The sequence below is a fragment of the Ooceraea biroi genome, chromosome 11 (genome assembly GCF_003672135.1).
Source record: "Ooceraea biroi isolate clonal line C1 chromosome 11, Obir_v5.4, whole genome shotgun sequence".
NCBI lineage: Eukaryota > Metazoa > Arthropoda > Insecta > Hymenoptera > Formicidae > Ooceraea > Ooceraea biroi.
The window spans coordinates 2,234,510-2,256,002 of NC_039516.1; the positions used below are offsets into that span (position 1 = coordinate 2,234,510).

The 21,493-nt window shown below is 46.3% G+C and overlaps 4 protein-coding genes across 7 annotated transcripts; 2 read left to right on the top strand and 2 right to left on the bottom strand.

Moving 5' to 3' along the window:
* Nucleotides 1–60: 60 nt before the first annotated feature.
* On the bottom strand, nucleotides 61–6,594 carry LOC105274465 (myelin expression factor 2). Of its 4 annotated transcripts, XM_011330623.3 has the most exons (10): nucleotides 6,451–6,592; nucleotides 5,647–6,013; nucleotides 5,375–5,513; nucleotides 5,193–5,299; nucleotides 4,854–5,100; nucleotides 4,569–4,745; nucleotides 3,894–4,345; nucleotides 3,672–3,807; nucleotides 3,347–3,439; nucleotides 1,847–3,282 (listed from the first exon to the last, which is right to left on the bottom strand). In XM_011330623.3, the coding sequence occupies exons 1-9, from the start codon at nucleotides 6,465–6,467 to the stop codon at nucleotides 3,384–3,386; spliced, it is 1,698 nt and encodes a 565-aa protein (XP_011328925.1). In that variant the 5' UTR covers nucleotides 6,468–6,592; the 3' UTR covers nucleotides 1,847–3,282; nucleotides 3,347–3,383. The 4 variants fall into 4 exon arrangements, with proteins under 4 accessions (XP_011328924.1, XP_011328925.1, XP_011328923.1 ...); XM_011330622.3 differs by lacking the exon at nucleotides 1,847–3,282 and adding an exon at nucleotides 61–687 and having other exon boundaries at nucleotides 5,193–5,513; nucleotides 6,451–6,594; XM_011330621.3 differs by having other exon boundaries at nucleotides 1,847–3,247; nucleotides 5,193–5,513; nucleotides 6,451–6,594.
* Nucleotides 6,595–7,394: 800 nt separating this feature from the next.
* Nucleotides 7,395–10,869, top strand: LOC105274464 (probable isocitrate dehydrogenase [NAD] subunit alpha, mitochondrial). Its single transcript, XM_011330619.3, has 6 exons — nucleotides 7,395–7,545; nucleotides 8,047–8,172; nucleotides 8,668–8,840; nucleotides 9,073–9,307; nucleotides 9,409–9,687; nucleotides 9,769–10,869. The coding sequence occupies exons 1-6, from the start codon at nucleotides 7,522–7,524 to the stop codon at nucleotides 10,006–10,008; spliced, it is 1,077 nt and encodes a 358-aa protein (XP_011328921.1). The 5' UTR covers nucleotides 7,395–7,521; the 3' UTR covers nucleotides 10,009–10,869.
* Nucleotides 10,870–12,603: 1,734 nt separating this feature from the next.
* On the top strand, nucleotides 12,604–13,676 carry LOC105274462. Its single transcript, XM_011330617.3, has 2 exons — nucleotides 12,604–13,181; nucleotides 13,295–13,676. Exons 1-2 carry the CDS (start codon nucleotides 12,969–12,971, stop codon nucleotides 13,523–13,525), a joined length of 444 nt encoding a protein of 147 aa, XP_011328919.1. The 5' UTR covers nucleotides 12,604–12,968; the 3' UTR covers nucleotides 13,526–13,676.
* On the bottom strand, nucleotides 13,597–20,879 carry LOC105274463. Its single transcript, XM_011330618.3, has 3 exons — nucleotides 20,661–20,879; nucleotides 14,655–15,956; nucleotides 13,597–14,432 (listed from the first exon to the last, which is right to left on the bottom strand). The coding sequence occupies exons 2-3, from the start codon at nucleotides 15,946–15,948 to the stop codon at nucleotides 14,266–14,268; spliced, it is 1,461 nt and encodes a 486-aa protein (XP_011328920.1). The 5' UTR covers nucleotides 15,949–15,956; nucleotides 20,661–20,879; the 3' UTR covers nucleotides 13,597–14,265.
* Between the last annotated feature and the right edge of the window lie 614 nt (nucleotides 20,880–21,493).

Genomic DNA, 21,493 nt, shown 5'->3' on the forward strand with positions numbered 1-21,493 from the left:
TTGATCCACTGACCCACTGATGCTGCGCTACGATCGAAATGGACGATTAATTTGCACGAGTTTTTGCCTTTTTAGTACGTTTATTTCAGATGTATAATAATTCGTGCATCATAGAGACGCATCGTTACACAACTATGTACAAAGTATATACAATACATACGAGTGTGATGTTCGACCGAGGGGCTTTTCTTTCAAGGATTGCTGACCGATACACTCGAGGCAGTAAAATAAAAGCGCAAACAGTTTTTGCAGTCTCATTTACACTATTAGCAGTCATTTATGCCTCGGCAGCCTCGGTGTGTTGCATAATTTTATATGTTAGTTTTGTACGTATTTTACATGTTTGGCCGAACCGGTTACTGAATCTCGTTATCGGCGCAAGTTTTCAGGAGCGTTTCAGCCACCGATATGTACGGTACCGTTGCCATGAACCATTACAGTATGTCGCGTATATCGATTCTTTCTGAAGATAATATTTTTTACACTTAATCCGAGAGACATTTTACAATTGTAAAATGGACAGAATTCTCTCATTCTACACCACAATTCCACACCATATCCTAAACCGCGACGTCGCTCGTGATAGCTTCCCTGAAAAAATAAGACGTTTGCGTGAGGTGACTGTCTGTCAGCTGTTAAAACTTACCTGACGTTGTCACGTTGAGACAGTTGTTTCTCGATCGCGATCTGAAAATAATTAATGATATCCATATTGTACCTATATTTCAGTATATTTCTCTCTTCTACAATAATTCACATATGTTATTACATTTTATCTCACGAGGAAGGAAAAAAATGCTTCTAATCTTCGTGATGCGAGATGTTAAATGTTATCACAACGGCGAGAAGCGCAAGTATTCCCTGGACCCCCTGAGGTTCGACGAAACTGTCGATGCGACACTACACGAGCACTGATTCTCGACAAATAGTATAAATACAGTGACAACAACTCGCATCGTGCATCGGGAGCTCCTAACGTGTTAACGGTAACAAAAAAACGGATAATACCACATCCCCCAAAACGTGGAAATTTAATCTGACACCATAAACGCGAAGCAATCGCGCACGCGATCGACAGAGACTTTACAGCGGCTGTGCAGGTACTTTCAGAATTCGATACAGATCATCGACGCGCATCAGAGATCTCGCCGTCCATCGTCCACACAGTTCTATACAGTGGATTCGACCATACACCATGTTAGAGACGAAAAATCGTCCCATCATTATGACCATTCCTCTTTCTCCGTCATTCTTCTATAAAAATCCATAAAATCCATCGATCCGCAATAAAAAAAAAGATATCATTAAAAGCTGCGCCGGAAACGAAGACCACACTCCTTGCGACGACACCACATATACAGATAGACTCATCATGGGCATTGCTTTCTCGAATTCTCGCGCTATTGAATCGGGCAATCCTGTTGCCAATTTGGGGCCAAATACCATCAATCGTCTTCTCGGAGAGTCGTCGGAAGATCGGGGAGGGAGGAGAATCATCTGAAAAAGTGTCTCACCTGCGATGTGAACCAACGCTTTCGCTTTCCGCTGTGCAGATTACCGGCGTCCCAACGTGCGGAAGACAATCAGGGGAAGAGCGAAGTGATCTGTACTTGAAAGACGTGTTCAATAAACGAATGGACTCTTGCATCCGTTCGAATGCAACGCGTTTACAGAACACCGGCCGGAGTCCCGTGTCGTTAAACGCGTCGCATTTACGTGCTCTGAACTCACTTGCCAAGATCCATCCGAACCGAGAGAGCTACCGCTTATTAAAAAAGAAAAAAAAATTGAAAAGAATAAAAAAGAATTCACAACAGCACAGAAATAAAACACAACGACCAGCATATATATTTTTTTTCATATTCAAAACGGATGTGAATTTTATTCAATCACTGTTATGAGATTATGTGGTTATACAAGAGTGTTATACAATGCGCAGAATGTTCCTCGAGATCTACATGATGAGAAGGAGATATGTTTACCAAAAAATAACATCCCGGAAACGCAATTGCGAATTGTTACAATTGTTCCCTTTCTTGATCCCTTTCTTCCTCAATCAATTCGGATTTTTGTCCAGAGTTCAGTTCTGCAGACGTAAGGGACGGCAGATCACGTTGCAAAACGATGTTTGACGCCACCATAAGATCGTTTCTTACTTTTTGGTAAACATACTACGGTGCATAAAAACGCAGCACGATTTAACCAGGTTTCGGGTATAAAGTCGTCCGATGTTTGTTTGTCGAAGTCTCGAAGCGATTGAATCGAGAGGGATCCTCCTACAACTGGCGACTGGTAGGTGAATTTCTCATGCGCTACGCTCTAGATTCATTATCTAGATTGTTCACAATGTAACTTACGATACGACAAAGTGTGCAAGTGATATGACGAAAAATAAAAAAAAATATATATATATAATAAACAGTAATAAACGGCCTGTTCTCGCAGGAAACATCGCGACGAAACGCTCTGTCCCCTATGAAACACCATGTCGTGCCTTTTTATTACGTATTAGAGCAGCACAAGCAATAACGAGAATCCAACACAGTCCACGATCTGCATAAAAGTAAGATTATAACGAATGTACCTACACACAGCGTACCGATACGCTGTTAAAGCCGGGAATCTTCGCTGTCCGAGCAATGACGAGTTTCCGCGAGTGGCATTAAAAAGTGCGTTCTCGTGCGCGGAAAAAATGTTAATTTCTAACCCTTTCATGATGGAGCCAGTCTGCGAACGACAGTCCAGAACAGTCACTTTAGAGGAAAGTCGATTGATACCCTCATCATGACAACTAAGAAGTGTAAGGACTTACAGACTACGAATTCGCTAATTACTGTAAATAGCTTGTACAACAATAAATGTAAACCTACACACTGAAAAGAAACCTACGGTACGATTTATGGTAAAGATCATCATGAAACCTAAGCCTAAGCAACTAAACTTATAGTCACGATCGCTAGAAAAAAAGACTCGCTTTAAGAAGTGAATAGTTAGTAAAAGACTTCCACTGTAAAAAGGAGCGATAATCTGTAGCGTAAACAATGTTGAAGCGAAAAAGGCTGAGAGGGTAAAGAGAGAAGGCGCGTGTGGATCATCAGCGGCCGACACGACCGACGTTGAGTAGAAGCCATCATACGAACACGACTTGCTGATCTTCCGAAGACAGACACTTCTCACTCACTGTTCTAAGTTTCTGCCATAGCAACTAGGATGAATTTCGAGTATTGTCATCAGGAGCGGAACAATCCTGCAGACGACACAGAAATACCCAGCTTCCTCACGCTGCGTCAATAAGTTATGGTTAAGCACCGAATCTCGATGGTACAATTTTCTCTATTAACATTACCTTGAGTCCCTCGAGGCTTCCTCCCCCATCTTGGCTCTTAATACAGACGCACGTCAATCGTCCGGCCGTCGATGCGCGATCGATTCATCATAGCTAAGTGCGATCGTTAAGGAAAATTTGTGCAACATGTTGTCTTTGTTGTTTCAAATAATTATACATGACCAGCATAAATGCTCACTAGCTGACAGTATTACCTTTCTTTTTTTACTTTACATCTGCTACGTTTAATAATTTAAAAGAATGAACAAAATGGAAATGACTCAAAGTTGGCTAAGCATTTCTCCGAAAAGTTCTTAAAACGTTCGTTTCGTTTTGGAAAGGATACTCACAGCACGGTCGGCATCCCATTCGGATGCGAATCGTACCATACCCATGTCAGTACCCCTCATCTCCGCAAATTTTACTTCGCCGGCGTCCTGGAACTTATCGCGCAGCATTTGCCATGTGGTATTTGGAGGTAGCTATAACGAGAGAGGACAACAATGAAAACCGAGTTGCGAGTAGGCACGAAAGAACGCGAGTATTAACAGGCGAGGCCGACACGTACGTTGCTTATGAGAATGGTATCTGACAGTGGTCGCGATCCGTTGGAGTTTTGACGATTGCCGCCTCCACTTTGGCCTTGATTCCCGGAGAATCCACCGCCGCCACCGCCAGAAATGCGATCGCCATCTCCTCTGTTGAAACTGCCGCTGTCAAAGTCTCTACCACCTCCGCCGAAGTTGGACCCGCCAAAGGCGTTGTTACCACCGAACCCGATGTCATTGTCCAACTTGGACAATCCACGTGGCGCAAACGAATTGTTGCCCTGTCCACCGGCAAGGGATGCTTGCAGACCGCTCAGGCTACCGACACCGCCACCGAAATTGTTTAAGTTGGACGCTAACTCGTTCGTCAGTGATGAGTTCAGCAGCGAGCTAGTCGTAAGATTAGCACCCAACCCGGCACCCGCGAGACTAGCCTGAAGAGCTGCAGCATTCGTGTTCGACAATGCCGATGCTGGGAACAAATGTAACTTTGTTTTCTCTAAAAGTTGAAAACATTGTGAGAACACGTTTTAAAAAAAAAGAAAAAACAAATTAAAAATTGCAAACTAGGACAATCATTACGCAAGAGATCGCGCAAGCTAAAATAAAGAACACGAATTTTTATAAATATGTTCTCTTCTGTGTGCTGCAGAATTTTATAAGTTATTTTATTAAATTCTGACCAATGAACTCACCTAATTGCGCAGGTACAACGTTGTTTAAACCGGCTCCGAAGGCACCCGCTGCCAAAACCGGCGCTGAGATTGGATTAACCATTGGTGGATTGTTGGCCTGTACATTAGGAATGTTTCTTGCCACATCCATTAATCTGTTGCCACCGGCTCCAAGTCCCATGCCGATTCCCTTCAAGCCTGAATTTTTACAGGATAAATTTATTTACAAGTATGTTAAAAAAGAAGATTTAGATTATGTTAAAAAAGTTGCCTTCTCCGAGATTTGATAAATATCTCTGTACGCACCTTCCGGCAATTTGGGTGGCATGTCGGGCTCATTAGCTCTGTCGAGTCTGACAGTCATGCGTCTATCGAACAGCTGCTGATTGTGAAGCATTGAGATAGCTTGCACAGATTCCACCGGATGGTCGTATTCCACGACACCGAAGCCTCTCGATTTACCATCTTTGTCCTTTCCCAATTCAACGTGCAATACTTTTCCAGCCAGTTTGAAGACTTCAAGCAACTTCTTCTCATCGACTTTGTAATCTAGCTGAATAATTATTCAACATTTAGATAAAGCATGACGTATACTCTGCGTATATCCATTCGATATCTTTTTAAATGTAATCACGTTATACTTACATTTGCAACAAATACTCTCGTGACCAAAGGACCATTGATACCTAGAGATTCCAGGAATTGTGTGCTGAGACCGTACGTATTTCCAAACTTACTGTCACCGCCACCACCTCCACCACCACCACCGCCGCCGCCACCGCCACCACCACCGCCGCCACCGCCGCCGCCACCGCCACCGCCACCACCCGCACCACTGGGTGCAGACATGTTTTGTCTCCCACCTCCTTGTGGCCTGGGAGGATCTCTGAATCTATCATCTCTGGTTCTATCATTGTTGCGGCCCGTAGCTAAGCGGCCATACTTGTCGCGTTCCACATCAAAGTCCTGCAAAATATGATGTATAACAATACCTCAAATCACGTATCAAGACACTCTTTTTAGATCAGATAGGTCAATGGGTTTCATTTATATTACTCCTAAGCTACTGAAAAGATTACGGTTAAGAAACTGTGCTTACTTCCTTCACAACGAGCTTTCTTCCCTTGATATCGTAGCGATGCATCTTCTCCACAGCTATCTTCACCGAGTCGGAGTCCTCGAACTCCACAATCCCACATCCTCTGGGCTTATCATTTTCATCCGTAAAGAGCTCCACGTGAGCTACCTTGCCGACTTCGGTCCTGAACAGATCCTTGAGATCTTGCCAACGAAAGTCATAAGGAATGTTTGATACATAAATACGTCTGTCACAAGCTTTCCTGCGATCATTTCTCTCCCTGCTGCGATCACGGCTAGCAGAGTTTATGCGGTTCGGCCTATCTGACCTTCGATTACGGTCGCGCTCTCTGCTCCTGTCCCTATCATCGTTGTTCTGTGGCTGATTACTACAATTATGCAAACAAATGCTATCATTTGTTCATATCACAACGCCATTAACATGATGCAAACAACAGTTACGCATAAATAAAAACAGTTACATTGTAGGATAAGGGCGACAGTCGTTGGCATATTTAATATCACATGCACTAATTGACCAAGAATGCACAAATGACAGGTTAAGATTCTGATGGCAATTTCGCAATTTACTCGCAGCTGTATAATCGCATAGAAACGAGACACAATGCAAAAACAGAACTTGAAACGAAACTGAGAAGAAGCCGCGCGAGAAACATGAAGACACGTGTCTTCATAGTGAAAACATTACGGAATTGATCAACTACGAGAGGATCGGGATCATCAAGCTCGTAGATTCCGTTCCCAGTTAAACGAGCAATCCTCTCACGCGAATGACTCATCCGTGCGCGGAAAATAATGTACTTACTCTTCTGCCTTTATCATATTTCTCGCCGGTGTTCACCACGCTTCGAACGCAATCTTACAAATGAATCGTCATAAGCTGTGTAAGCGATTACAAGCCCATCCAATATATGAGCGTCGTATAAAATGGCCGTCATCGGAAACACGGCAGTCACCGGATGTGACTACGTTTATTAAAATGCATACGCATCTTTAAAAAATTACGAGATGCTTATCAATATAAGTGATTGTAGTACTATGGTGTCAATTGTACGGCAATATTTAAAAACTTTTCTCTACTGCTAATATTAATTACAAGAGAGAGAGAGAGAGAGAGTACTCCGTTCGGTAAATTAATTTAATTCCTAAAGTCGCTCTCATTTTATTGATAAGATTCCTCCCATTGTTTATTTGATTGCATTGTTTAAAAGCAAAATCAATATTTCGAAGTTATCGCTAGGAATTATATTATCTAATTTTACAAGTGAAATCAGTGGAGACTCATAGTGGACATTTTTGGAAATAGTTTCTAGGGGAAAGCTCGTGACACCTGCATCGCGAGAAGTGCTGCACTTGAGTGTTCACAGTAAAGTACCTAGTTCCAATAAAAAGAAATACTGACAGATTGCTGACGTTTTGCAAGAAATGCTGGTATACAACAATTTTATTAAAATTACAAAAAACTATTATTTTGATATTCTTTATTTATTCCGCACGCTAGCTTATCTTTTAAATCATTTTACATGCATCCATGTTTAATATTTTATAATTGTATTTTCGAGATATACGCGGACGCGTATCAAAGTTTACTTTTCATATTAAACATTCATTATTTATTGGTATTCCATAAAGTTTCCAATTATTTTTAGAACTTATGAAACATGAGGAATAGCGTTCCTTCTTGCTGTCACTAGCTACATTATTGGATCGTGGTCACGTGGACGCGCATGCGCGTGCGGTCCAGCAAATTTGGGAACCTGACGGCTGCTGCTGGTGGCCTGCTGGCTGCTGCTGCTGCTGCGCGAGCAACGAGCAGCCAGTGAATCGCGAGGGAGTCTAGAGCACGCATTTTTCTTCGCATCGATCATCGCCGGCGATGGCAGCCCACTGGATTCGCACAGTAAGTAGGTGTAGGCGCCGAGTGCACGCCGTCCACGAAATTTCCAAGGAACCGTCGTCGTAATCACCCTGCCCGCCTCTACGTCCTTCCAGTTCCGAGCAAGGTTAGAACTCCTCGGGGATCGTATCATTCGTCTCGCTTTCGCTCACGTCTTTCGTATCATTTTCTCTCTCTATCTTTCCTTCTCTCCTCTCTCTCTCTTTTTCTCTATCTCTGTCTATCCGCACACATATCTATCTCCGTCTTTACTCGATGCGATATAACTAGATGTTCTAATTCCGTACGGCTCCCTATTTCTCTCCTCAACGAACCTCTTCTCCTTGCTGAGAAACTGCAGATTCTAATCGGTACGATTTCGGTGAGTTTAACTGTTCCGAGATAAAAATCCCGCGATTGTTTAAATCAGTGTAAGGTCCACTTTTTGAGATACCTCGAATTCGCCGAAATTCTACTGATTGTACGATTGTCAAGAATTAAGACCGTATGTCCGTGTGTTAACAGATCTCTCCGAAGCTTGCCGGTGCACGGCTTTACAGCAGCCAGGTACACAAATGCACCCTCATCCCCGGGGATGGTATCGGACCCGAGATCTCCGCCGCGGTGCAGAAGATCTTCGATGCCGCCAAAGTGAGCTACATTCATCTTCTGATAAATTCTGGCACGGCAGAGTTATTTGAGCGTATACTTGGTAGTTTCTACAGCACATTTGTGGATTATAACACATGATTATGACATAGTCTACAAAGTAACTTGACTTTGATGCATCTTAGATGTTTGGATCTTTTTTCTGTATAAGTCGATCACAAGCAAGTCATGTTTTCATATTTTTTCCTGTGAGAAAAACCTACCAGCATCCATGCTGAATTGACAAAACAGCAATTTTTTTTACAAAAGCATCTAGCATCAAACCAAGATGTCTCTCTGGCTCAATGTAATCAGAAAGCCTCAAATTGCGTAACTTGATTACCCAACTCATAATATCTTTTGATAAATGTATGCACGCTTGATATTCTTATCCAGACTTGTTATTGATACAAAATACATGTTGATCGGACAAATTTTTTTCTTTTCTTCTTCATTTCTCTCTGACGATCTTTTTCTGTATCTATTTGAAATAAATAGGTACCAATAGAATGGGAATCAGTTGACGTGACACCAGTGAAGGGTCCGGATGGCAAGTTTGGCATACCCCAGGCGGCCATCAATTCTGTCAATAGGAATAAAATCGGGTTGAAGGGACCTCTGATGACGCCAATAGGGAAGGGTCACAGGTCTCTCAATCTCGCGCTCAGAAAGTAAGTTCACCGTAATCTCGCGCGATCGAGCATAGTCTAAATTAGCTTGGAGATACGCGGGAGTAACACCGTCTGGATCTTAGCGCAGCTGTCGGTACACGATTACGTAATCGCAATTTCTTGATAAGCATGCGGGCAATTGCTCCAAACATTTCGCGTGCCGCGTATCTCATTTAATTCGTCATGAAATGAGATGCGTGCGTTTCTCATTTGTCCACTGATATACTTGAAGGGAATTCAACTTGTACGCCAACGTGCGGCCGTGTCGGTCCTTGGAGGGCTACAAGACGCTGTACGACAATGTCGACGTCATTACTATCAGAGAGAACACAGAAGGCGAGTATTCCGGCATAGAACACTTGATCGTGGATGGCGTTGTACAGTCCATTAAGTTAATCACGGAAGAGGCGTCTCGCAGAGTAGCTGAATTTGCTTTCCAGTATGCTACGGACAATAATAGGAAAAAGGTGCGGCCAGAATCCGAAAAGTGAAGTGCATGGAGCCGAAACTTTATTTCGGCCGAACGTCCGGTCGGTTCGATCTTGACTAATAAAAATTAATTTTTCAGGTCACTGCTGTACATAAAGCGAATATCATGAGGATGTCGGACGGCCTGTTTCTCAGATGTTGTCGGGAGGCCGCACAGAAATTCTCGTCGGTGAAGTTCGAGGAGAAGTACCTGGACACAGTCTGCCTGAACATGGTGCAGGATCCAAGCGAATATGACGTGCTCGTAATGCCTAATCTATACGGCGACATCTTGTCCGATATGTGCGCAGGCCTTGTCGGAGGCCTCGGTCTCACACCGAGCGGAAATATCGGCTTGAACGGGGCGCTATTTGAATCGGTACAGCCATTACCAATACGAATAGATTTTATGTCGTATTAATCAGTTTTACTTTAACGAGTCGTGATCTTAATTGTACAGGTACACGGTACGGCACCTGACATCGCTGGGCAGGACAAGGCGAATCCCACGGCGCTCCTGCTCTCCGCCGTGATGATGCTTAAGCACATGGGCCTAAATGACCACGCAAAGATCATCAAACAGGCGGCGTACGATACTATCAAGGAGGCGAAGTATCTGACCGGTGACCTAGGTGGCACCGCAAAATGTAGCGAGTACACTGATGAAATTTGCAAGAAAGTTGCAGCGCAGACCAAATAAAAGGCAGAACATTACATTGTTAATCGAGATCTCAACTGCCAAATACTCGTAGTCTTGTCCATCTGTGATGGGCGGATGGCGGAGGAGGGCTCGTTATTTTTTACCATCATCACTCTGTGCACAGTCTCATATGTGCGTAGCATCATAATATAATAATGTTTATTTGCAAAATGCCCTCTGCATTTTCCAAAATAATTCATATTATATTATGATTATAATTATTATACATTGATATAATAATTATAAATTAATATCAAATTTTATTTAATGTGTGTGGTTTTACACGATAAGACGAGCAAGATCTAGCGAGATGAATAATAGTTTGAATTATCGAAGTCGCGCAGTATTATAAATAAATGAAACTTCAGGAAATTAATTCAATGCTCGTACTGTCACATAAATTCATCCGATCGTTGAATATCTCAAGCGAATTACTCGTCATTGTTATTTCAGAAGTTCATGAAAAGAATCATTTAAAGGTAATTTTTACCTGAATAATTAAAGAATTATGACACGGATATGAATTGTATTTGCCAAGATTTATATCCGTGTCAGTAAAATCAAAAATAATTTAAATGATCGAAATCGCGCAATAGTATAAAATAAATGAAACTTTCGGAAATTAATTAAATTCTCGTACTGTCGCACAGATACCTCCGATCGTTAAATATCCCAAACTACTTATTTCTCACCCTTCGTCGTGTAATTTGAAAAAGTTCACGGATGAAACGTTTAAAGAAAGTTGTTACACGTTAAACTGTTAAAGAACTGTGACACAAGGTGTATCCTATAGAGATGAAAACTAGTTTGAGCTATCGAAATCACGCAGTATTATAAATAAATAAAATTTCAGCAAAATAATTCAACCCTCGTACTATCGCACACATCCTCCCGATCATTAAATATCCCGAGTTAATTACTCGTCACTCTTTGTTATACATTTGAGAGGTTTTTCCCGAAAAAGAAAATTTTATATTAATTACCATTTATTTTTCCTAAGACGCACCTTTATTTCAAATAATTTTCACACCCTTTTTCTCATTTTATTTCAGTATCATCTCGCGGACGTCAGACGTTTTAAAGTAGCGACGCGCATAATAATTTTCGAAGGGGACAATCACGAAGGGAGGTGATAATGTCCCGCGGAAAGTTCTCTTGATCGCTCTTGATACCACAGGGGTGTACCGCGCGTACTCTGCCCCTTCGCGGTGTTACGTTATAGCCCCACGAGCACTTCATAACTCCCCTACTCCTACTATCCGTGTCGTTGTTCGGTACGGAACTGAACGGTGTACGCCGCTCAAGGAAAACTCTCAAGTATGAGAAAAGTTGCGGGCTATATTTCACCGCCGGTCCCGGGCCTGGAAGGAGAAGGACGAGACGGAGGAGGGGGACCAGTGTCATCTTCGCCGCTCGTTAATTCTTTCTGTGATTTATCGCAATCCGTCGGGTGAGTAATGACTAACATCATGAAAAATTCAGATATTAGATTTTCCTCAAGAACAGCAAGGACAGGAGGAGGAAGAGGAGGAGGAGGAGGAGGAGGCGAAGGCACGGCGTCTTCTTGATCCTGCCAATATTAGACCGAAGTCTCACAATAATCGAACGTTGATACATCGTGAGAGAGTATTCTACAAGATCCTATACATCCCTTTCTCTCCCTCTTTCTTACATACATATTTGAGGTATTTTACCTGCGTCAAATAAATTAATAAATTTCTGAGCGATATCGCATATCGATAACTACCAATTCGCAGAGTATTTGACGAGATGCTTCAACACTTGTTTATACTTAGTAAAAAATATATACGTGAAATTTTATCTTATATTTTATGTGAATATTTTCTAATTAAAAGATATGAAATTCGAATATTTCGTATCGAATTTGAACGACGTAACGGTGACGATTGATGAAACACCGATGAATCCTCGCCTTCATGTTACGTTCTTGCGAAATGTCTACACAATGTAATAGCAAGGGTAACGAGCACGCGAGGCCGCGCGGATCGACAGCCGCGGGTCAATGCAAGAAGCGCAATGTGCATAGGCCGGGGGTGGTTGCACAAAGGTCCGACACTCCTCGGTGAAGTGTGGAAAGCGCGACGCATGCATATTCAACACGCGGGTGTGGGCGCGGGCGTGAGTCCGCGCGCGCACGGCTACCATAGTCATAGGAATAATAAAAATTCGAGGGTTAAAATTATTTAGATTTATGCCCGCTCTCTTGTCGTCGTGCCGCCACGCCGGTGACGAGGCGCGATTCGATTCCGGGGAACAAATTTCATGCATTATTCAGGACCCGGGGCCCGGCCCGGTACGGCCGCCACGGCCGCGCTACGGAAGCGATCCTCTCGGAAAAAAAGTCGTTTTTAATCTCTCGTCGCGCCCCAATAACCCGCGTGTATGCGTTCCCCGTCTACCATCAACCCCTTCAAGGAGCGAAGGGCACTTGACGCAGAATCGCGATTAGGTGATGTCTCGGTTGGGAGGAATGCGTAATCTTTTCGCACGAAACTTCCAACAAGTCTTCAAGTTTATCATCTATTAAAATACTATTATTAATAAAATAATAGTACTTTGTATTGAATTATTACATTTTTATTCGGTCAACGCTGTTACCTGTTGAGGCATAGAGCTTTCTTTCGATGGATTCTGTACTGGGCGAACGGTGACTCGTGTGATTAGTGTTCGCCGGTTCCTCTCGTGTGGAATCATTCATGAGGGAGATCCGACGGGCATGCAAGCGGTATTCGCGCGCGAACGCGATCATTTTAATCCCGTCCACGCAAGAACGTCATTCCCCCTGCCACACGCGCGTTTAATTAATTGGTCCTATGCGCGACGGTCCGTAATCGTCTTACCGCGGATTAACGAGTCCAGCATCTGTCACGGCACTTGGAACTTTCGTTCCATTATCGTCGCGGACGGTACGTGCGTCGCACCTTCCAGTCGAAAACACCATGAAGAACGTTATCCTTCTCGTGGCCGCCGTCTCCATTGTGACTCGTGCCGACGGCCGGGTTTATTACCTGGAGAACTTGGACGGTCCGAATTTAGTCCGAGGCAACGACGCGATCTACCCGATCGTGGAGCAGCAGGCCTCCCGCGATCTCGATCTGAGCTTCTCCGCGGAAGATCCGGCTGAAAACGAAATTGTGTCTCCCACCAAAAAGGTAAATGAATACTTTCATAAATTCTGAAGATCTTGTTTAAATAAAGAGCATTGCTGCATTCAACCCCGAACGTGAATACATTTGAGAATTTGATGGTGCTATATCTACGTCAGGTATACACTTTCGTCGCACCGGAAAGGCCGTACATCGAGTTAAACAGAGATGCGGATCGACCATATGCGTATTATAAAGTAGCCGAGCCGGCTACCAGGAGAAGCAGCTTCGACGACGTCGTTCTCGTTCCTGTTCCGCAAGGAGGTCGGAAGCTGATGAAACTGAACGGCAACAATAAGGGCGAAGTGATCTTGGAGCTGCGCGTCCTGGCTAATCACGACAGCGCGTGATCCGTTGCGTTAAAACTAGGATTCTCGCTGATACGAGGCGACGACTGATAAAGATCGGACTCAATGTTATACAGTTAAATCGCATAATAGCTTTTATTATGTTCAATTTACAACAACGAATATTGTATCAATACATATAGATACATTGGAATGCTATTATAATATTTACAGTGCGTATCACATGTCGAATTCGGATCGGAGTCGCTTCACTCCGACGGGGTCTCCGTGACCCCCTTAAAATTCTCGCTAAAAAATAATTTATAACTTCCCTTCTCTCTGGTGGGTCAGAGCTTTTAATGCGTGGAATCGAGTCTGTGAAAACAGTTCTGCTAAGACTACAATCGAACGTTCAAGTGTTGAAGATGCAGAAGCGTAATGAAATTTTACAGATGTTCGTAATAAGTATCGATATAAACCTTCATCAGAGGTACATGAAAAATCTTCAAGAGGAGAAAAGAAATTTCTACGAAAACAATGCCCGAAGAGCAGCGAATGTCTGTAATCGTCGTACGGGGATCGCACATCGCACCCTAAAGAACGAGAGATGCGACTTTATGCACGATCCGATGAATTTTGTCATGTCGGAGGTGCTACGTTACGGCGAAGAATGCGGAGAGTGCGGTTTTTCAGAGGTGTTACACGAGAGAATGCAAATAACGACGCTACGACTATTTTAGCGATTAAAAGTGGAAAGACCGTTCGGCATCCCTCTTGGGGATGTCTCGTTTGCCGCAGGTAAGTTATTCCGTCACTGGCGACGCACGCTCAGCCGGTGGATCGCCCTTCGGTTCCTTCACGTAGTCCACCACCAATTCGAGGCCGATCAGCGCCCGTAAATCCTTCCTCTCGTCTTCGGGATTCATTACCGTACTGCCGGCGTCTTCTACCTTCGCGGTATCTTCGCCAGCTTGAAAATCATTACGAAATTACGAAGCTTTCGTTGCGCGGGTATGCACGTCTGTTTCTTTCATTAAAATAACGAAAGATAACGCGTTAGTTGAACTAAAAGCAAGATTTTGCAAAGATTTCCGAACTTTAACTCACTGACGGAGTAAAAAAGGAACAGCATGTGTGAGAATGCGTGGTGATGTTTAAAAGGGCCGCAAATATGTGAATAAATATTTCCTACCTTGATGCTCCTTCGAGTTCTCCTCGTTCTCAGCCGACGAGCTGTCCGTCCTCGCCGTCTGCTGTATGTCCTGGTAGGTCTTCGTGAGATGCTTCAGGATGTAATTGGTGCCGCGCGTGTTCTCCGCGTCCTTCGACGTCGTGGCCTCGTCGCGAGTGAGATTCAACGGCCGATTGCTGTACTCCTTGGACTGCGGCACGCTGAACGCCGAGCAGTGCTTGCTCTTGAAAGGCAACTGCCGCTCGTTCGCGTGCTTGCGGTCCCAGATGTGACCGGAGACGCGTAGGTCTATGAAAAAATGCAGCGGATCGATCCCCGGGTACGACTGTGGCATCGGATACGGCGGGTACCACAGCGGACTGGGCAAGAATTCCGCCGGATTGGACACCCCGCCAGGCAGGGTGAAGCCCTTCACACCTTGCAGCACCTCGCAGCCCCTGCCCGGCAAGCCGGGAAGGTAAGGACCACGTGCAAAATCCAACTTCTTCTCCGCCAGCTGCAACGTCGTCGGCGGCGGCGCCTCCTGGCCGGCCGCGACGATCTCGCCCTTCGCGCGTTCCACGTAACCAGCTCTGCCGCCGTCAAAGTTACAACTCCGGCCGCGATCCTGCGGCTGCTGCGAGTCCTCCGGCTTGATCTTCCGCGGTGCGTCGCCGGCGACAACGCCGGGGAAGACAACGCCGTTCTCCGGTGGCTGAGCTTGCTCAAAGTGCCGAGGTCGCTCGTCGAAGAAGCTCTTGCCGTGTTGTCGCGGGAACTCCATCTTGTTCTCGTCGACGGGCTTGAGGATGTCGCCGCCAAAGTCGGGCTTCTGCTCGTACGTGCCGGCCTTGCTCTCCGCGTCCGGATGGTAGCCGTCGGCGCGCTTGCCGTCGTTCTCCAGACGCGTCTCCACCGCAACTTGAGGAAGCGACTGCTGCTGCTGCTGCGCCGCAGAATGATAGTACTTGTCCGGATGCTGGTGATGATGGTGATGATGGTGATGCTGATGGTGATGCGGACGTTCCTTCATCGTGAGCTCCAGCGGTCGGTCCCGGGCATCTCGCCAGGATCGCTTGCGGCGTCGCGGCGCACTCGACGCTCCGCCGCTACCGTTACCACTACCGGCTGCCGACGCTTCCGTCTTGGCCTGCACGAAGGAGCGCAGCATCTCGCTGAAGAAGAAGCTGTGAGGCGTCAACGGCACGTTGTACAAGTAAGGTGGAGTGGCTGCCAGCAGACGGGAGACGAGATCCCCGCTCGAGAGAGAGGCCGGAGTCTTCAGGGTCGACGGGTCGCCCGTGGTCGTCGTCATTTTGGCGGCTGCTCGGTCAAAGAAACAGAGTGATCACGGAAATCAGTGATGCAAGGTGAGATAATCGCATCTCGAGATCATCTCACTGTATACTTAAAATAAATCTCGATGACAGCGTTACTGAAAGCGTTACTGTTTAATTGGACGCGTGCATCCGCTGTTAATTCTGGTTTATATTATTTAATGTTCTAAAGGAATCTCTTTTTGTAATAATAAGGATCGTTGCTATTGTATAGAAATACATTACTTTGTATTTCATTATTAGTTGCGTTTCAGCTATTCTACTGTATTCTTCATTAATTTAATCGCTCTTATTGTAGATTACAGCAACTACTGTGTATCGCTGTTTATGGAACTGATACGTTTATGTAACCGATACGCTTACATAACTGTAATTGATTTTTACACTTGTAATACATATCGAGAAGACATTCCGACATATTTTGCTGAAATCAAGATTTTCAGCGGATCTTGGAAGAGATATTGAAACGCCTGGACCCGCATCTCATTTTTCCGAGTGATCCTGCAGGTTTCGTGAATAACACGGAAAGCGCGGGCTTAACGATGTAATGACTAGTGTACGAGGCACGTACAAGCACGACTCGCCAATGTGGAAGTGAGCGACTATTGTCTCCCGAAATTAATTGAATGGTTCCCCGTCTTAAGACCGTCTAAGACCGAGGAAGAGCGCCGTGTACGGTGGGATGGGATGAACCAACTCGGTATCGCGTCATCCATTAAGGAATACTAATTTCTGTCAAGCACACGTTCCGTTTCGCGCGAGGACTGCCGCCAACCTATCGAGAATTATTCTCGCCGCGGATTCTCGGCTAAGACATCCGACATCTCTCGCTCGACGTCAGCGTCTGAAGAACCTCCTCGCGAAGTCAGAGCGAAATTGCGCAAGTACCTATTCCAAAGAGTCGTTACTTCCGGCGCACCTCACGTGATACAATGTACACGGTTGTCTTATCTGTTCGTGCGTCTTTACAGAGGCAGTGCCAGAGGAAGTTAGTTTGCTAGAGACGAAACGGAGAACAACGCTCGTGAAGAGGATTCCGGCTTCTGCTCGCAATCTTAATCAACGACTCGGATGACGACGGATAAATTCGCGGCCGCCGAAGAGCGGCTTTTTCTTCTTCTTCTGGCGGTAAACGGGGGTCCCTGAAAAGGGACGCGACAGAAAGACCAGAGAGCAACGGGGCGTGGAAAGCAGAGAGCGGAGGTCTGTATCCGCGCGTCCGCGCGCGCGGGGGTGAGAGAAAGAGAGGAAGAGAGAGATGGAGCGAGAAAGAGAAACAGAGAGAGCGAGCGCGAGAGAGGAGTCGGGCATTGTTTCGGTCCATTGTTTCCTAAACAAACGGCGTCCACGTTGTTTCGTCAGGAGATATTATGTTCAGCCAGACAGGCAGGACGAACGGGAAATGGACTGCTGTCAGTTTTACTCTTCGTGATAAATACGCGCCCGCTGCCGCCGCCATAATTCCGTCCATCCATATCGCGTGGTGCACGTCGAAGTTACAGTTGCCGGTGACAACGGATCGCCGGTTCTTCTCGCGTGTCCGAGGAGAATATTTCTCGGAAGCAACTTGGGTGACAAAAATGAAGGAAGAGAAACGAACGCCAATTTGCAAGTCTGCTGCTTTCAGAGATTCAAGTGATCAAAAGATCGTCATGGGGTTCCGATTGTTACATTTTTCCAAGAAGAAACATCTTTCTGCAAGCTCGCCTTTCGTTTCCAGTTTCCCGGAAGCCTGGCAATCTCCACCAAGAAAACGGAGCGTTCGCCAGAAGCAGATTCACCGCAAGCGCAAGAGGAAGTCCTCCGGCAGAAAGCCGAAGCGAAACGGCAGGAGCGTCGCCGGTCTTTTTTCCATTCGGGGGCTCGTTCGGGAGACAATGATGCCGGGCGGTTATTCTAAAGACCGTAAAGGAGCTTTTACGGTCCAGCGTTACATTATTATTCCGCTTCAGGCGAGCTTGACGAGCGAGCATGAGCGTCGCTGGAGGATCGCTTCGACGCCGTCACGGCGCGCCGTCGACGTCGTCGTCGCCGTCCTCGTCCTCGTCCTCGCCTTCGTTCGCCTCATCCTCCACGATGTAGGAAGCCCGGATCTCGGTTTCACGCGGCGCGCGCAAGGGAAGGCCGGTTTACGATTCATAAGACAACTCGGCGGATTGAATTAAGCCCGTTTCGCGCCGCGGCACAGCTGCCAGTCCCGTTCGCTACCGGGCGGGCGGCGCGAATCTGCATAATCCCGTTCGCGTCGACGATTCTAATTGGCGGATTGTTTCAATCTCTGTCGCTGCGAATATTTGCATTCGCGCTGCTCTACCTCCCGCGGTCCTTCTCCGGCCACCCCCGACGTTCCCTCCGTACCACCGGCTCGTCGCTCTCTTAAACTTCGCTTCCGTTCCCCCTTTCTGTCTCTCTGCGTCTCCACCCCGTCCACCCCCTTTCATCCCCTTTCTGTAACCTCCTTTCGGCATTCACTTTATCATCGCTATCTCCATCGCAAGTCGCGAACCATGTCGAACGATCACAACGGCTTCTCCTTTTTGATTTCTGCTTCTGTTCAGCTTGACGATATCCTCGGTATTCTTCTGTGTATTCTTTTCTTCGGTATTTTTATTTTTTCTCTGTGTGATTGTTAATATAGATTTCACACACGAGGTTTTCGCAGCCCGCATATCGATTTGTTCAATTCGAGTTTGATTAGACAGCACTCTCTGCCGTGCCGTTCGTATGCGCTTCCGGTGTGTGAAGCCTCCTACTGTTATCTCCATTTCGAAGATCGCCAATGGCGTTTATATTTTTCTTTCCGTCGATGTGTGCGATGTTTCCTATAAAAATTGTACCTCGTAAGAGAAATATTTTGACACAATTGCCGCCGTCCAATTTGCGAGCGTCTGTTTTATCTCGCATTGTTTGATATTGCGGATGCTTCTTCCATCTGCAAGGCAGCCCTCGATGCTTTTCGGTTGCTAACTAGTGCTACATATTTTTCTATAGCTACCTCGTCCAAATATTATTCCCGAAGGTATTCAGAAAATGTTCCGTTGCGTAGGCACGCGGATGTGTCCTACCTCGTTCCTCTGAAAATGTCAGCTTGCCACCCCCGCACCCTTTTGCTTATCGAAAATGAATTGGAGATACCATTGCGCAAATTTCGAACATCGGACTTGACCAAATCTCGAACGGCCGTCAGAGTCCATCTTCTTGTCGGAGTCGCCGTGACGCGGCACGCTACGTAAAATTCTTGTTAAAGTTCATGACGTCACAACTCGATTTACATCTATATGTCTGTGAGATGTACGAATCGTACGATTAATTAAAAAACTGTGCGGTAAAATTTAGAGAACATGGAGTTCTCACTCTTCGAGCGGCCGCGGTCTTCGTTCCCTCGACCACCCCTCGAGAAGAGATGCGCGGATTCTTTTATCGTCCACATAAATATTTTTATTGCGGGGCGCTCTCGCGGCACAAAACGTCCTCGCTTTGCATAGGGAGAAAAAACCGTCGGTCGCAGCAGAATCCGGGCGGTTTTACGGTTGAACTCTCTGCGTAATTCAAAACGTCCTCCTCTCTGTGTGTCGTGCGAAGGAACGCATCCGCCAAATGAGTCGCGTATGAGCCACGGCGGATGCTGTACCCTCGAGGAATAATTATGGTCTGACACTGCACGAGCCTCCTTCATTTTCGGCAGGTCTTATGCAGCTCTCTCTCTCTGATAAATATTCTCAAAGAAAGATCCAGGAAAGATCAACAGAAAGATTTCATAGATGTGTCAATGATAACAATAAATTAGTGATAGCAACGGATAAGTACATCAACAAGAAATGCACACATACACTTGCAAAGTACGAAACGTCCAGAAAAGTGTACGAAAAATATTTTGGTTTACTGTTGGATCGGGGATGAAGTCTTCACGGAGCGAACGGAGAGCTTAGAGGATGCAGAAGGAGATTACGGGAGGCCATATGGGATCAAGAAACTCCTATTATCAGTGTAACGCCAACAGACACGCAATTATTGCCACGCGCTGAAAATAATTACTGTCATCATGACCGTTAATCGCGCCGCACTCGCCGCGTATCGAAAGAAAACAAGGCAGAGCATTTTTGATTATCGTGCAAATGCGACATGCACGGCAGATGCTTAACGGGCAGCTCATTAAACGGTCAGCCGAGTGTGGCAACCGCAACATCATTAAATGTTACGTGCGCTGCATTGCGCGGCAGGTGCAACAGTGAGTTGCATCGCTTCGCGAAGGAAGGAAGGAAGGAATGCCGCCTAATTCAGTTTGCGATCGCAACAAAGGATACTGACTGCTTCCAGCCAGAATGTGACTAATGACGTTAACTATACAATTATTGCGGGAATAAATGATTTTACTATTGGTGCGCATGTAAAGAAACTGCGGCGAGAGAGAGAGAGAGAGAGAGAGAGAGAAAATAATTATTCACTTCCCCGAAACGATTTATCTCTACAACAGCAATTCGTGACAAAGAAATGATCGTGAACCACTGTTGACTATGTCCTTCCAGAGACCAGATAAAGAGACATTGGAACATTAAAAGAAGCTAATGCTGAAGTAAAGTCTACTTCGACAATCCACGATCTCCCGCGTGTTTGCGAGTGGCACGTCAACGATGTCAGTGGCACGCGATGAGAATGAAGAACAGCGATGATTGGAGAAGTCTGCACTCACCTGCACACGCGATGTCCGATGGGTTCCTCGATATTGGTGCCGCTTCCCGGACGACGATCCACCGGTCGCCCGGGGGTGACGATCTATGGATCCGTACGGCGGAGAGCGCGCCGTGCAATGGTGCGGACGCGTGCTGCTGGTCGTGGCGGCAAATGAGATAATAATCGGAGGACTCAGTCGTCACTCGTCGTCGACGGCTGCGTGGCGGTCGGGATGGTTGTTCGGTGGTGGTGCGGCGGCGGTGGTGGCGGTGGCGGTGACGGCGTTGACGGTGGCGGTGGGGGGTTGTATTCCACCCCTTGGCGACCGTCGGCGACGAGGGTGCGAGAGTAACGGGGAGCGCTGTCTGCGGAAGAGCGCGCGAGGGAGGCAGAGAACGAACGAATGCGAGGGGGATGAAAGCGATGGAGGACGAGGAGGAGGAAGAGGAGAGTTAGGAGGCGGGAGGGTGGTGGTTTTTGAGATGATCCGGCCAATCTGCGCATCATTTCCCCGATGCACCCCCGCGGTCCCCCGTACCGGCCCCGCGCGCGTAGCGGCAAACCGGCGCGGGTTCCGCGCCACCGCAAGCAGCGTGGAAGCCCTGTTGAATGCCACATTTCGAGGCAAAGACGAAGAGGGAGAGGCGGGTTGAAAGGAAGAGGATCGCGCGCGTCCGCGGCGCGAAGTACGGAAAGGGAGGAAGATAGACGGAGAAAGGTGCAGTGGTAACGCAATGACAGAGAAAGAGCGAGGAGAGGGAGGGAAGAGTACTAAAAAGAGGTGAGTAACACGGGGAGGAGAGACCGGTTCTCTCTCTCGCCTGCCGGGTAGCCCTGCCGGGGAAAAAAGTG

What these genes read in the sequence shown, in the direction of transcription:
- LOC105274465 (XM_011330622.3), bottom strand. An exon ending in CGAGAGTATTTGTTGCAAAT is followed by an intron (nt 5,101 to 5,192) that starts GTAAGTATAACG and finishes ATAATTATTCAG; the next exon opens with CTAGATTACAAAGTCGATGA. An exon ending in ATACCATTCTCATAAGCAAC is followed by an intron (nt 3,808 to 3,893) that starts GTACGTGTCGGC and finishes CTCTCGTTATAG; the next exon opens with CTACCTCCAAATACCACATG.
- LOC105274464 (XM_011330619.3), top strand. Translation starts at nt 7,522, where the DNA reads ATGGCAGCCCACTGGATTCGCACA. An exon ending in CGGACAATAATAGGAAAAAG is followed by an intron (nt 9,308 to 9,408) that starts GTGCGGCCAGAA and finishes TTAATTTTTCAG; the next exon opens with GTCACTGCTGTACATAAAGC. An exon ending in ACGGGGCGCTATTTGAATCG is followed by an intron (nt 9,688 to 9,768) that starts GTACAGCCATTA and finishes TTAATTGTACAG; the next exon opens with GTACACGGTACGGCACCTGA.
- LOC105274463 (XM_011330618.3), bottom strand. Translation starts at nt 15,948, where the DNA reads ATGACGACGACCACGGGCGACCCGTCGACCCTGAAGACTCCGGCCTCT. An exon ending in GAACTCGAAGGAGCATCAAG is followed by an intron (nt 14,433 to 14,654) that starts GTAGGAAATATT and finishes ATGATTTTCAAG; the next exon opens with CTGGCGAAGATACCGCGAAG.
- LOC105274462 (XM_011330617.3), top strand. Translation starts at nt 12,969, where the DNA reads ATGAAGAACGTTATCCTTCTCGTGGCCGCCGTCTCCATTGTGACTCGT. An exon ending in TTGTGTCTCCCACCAAAAAG is followed by an intron (nt 13,182 to 13,294) that starts GTAAATGAATAC and finishes TATCTACGTCAG; the next exon opens with GTATACACTTTCGTCGCACC.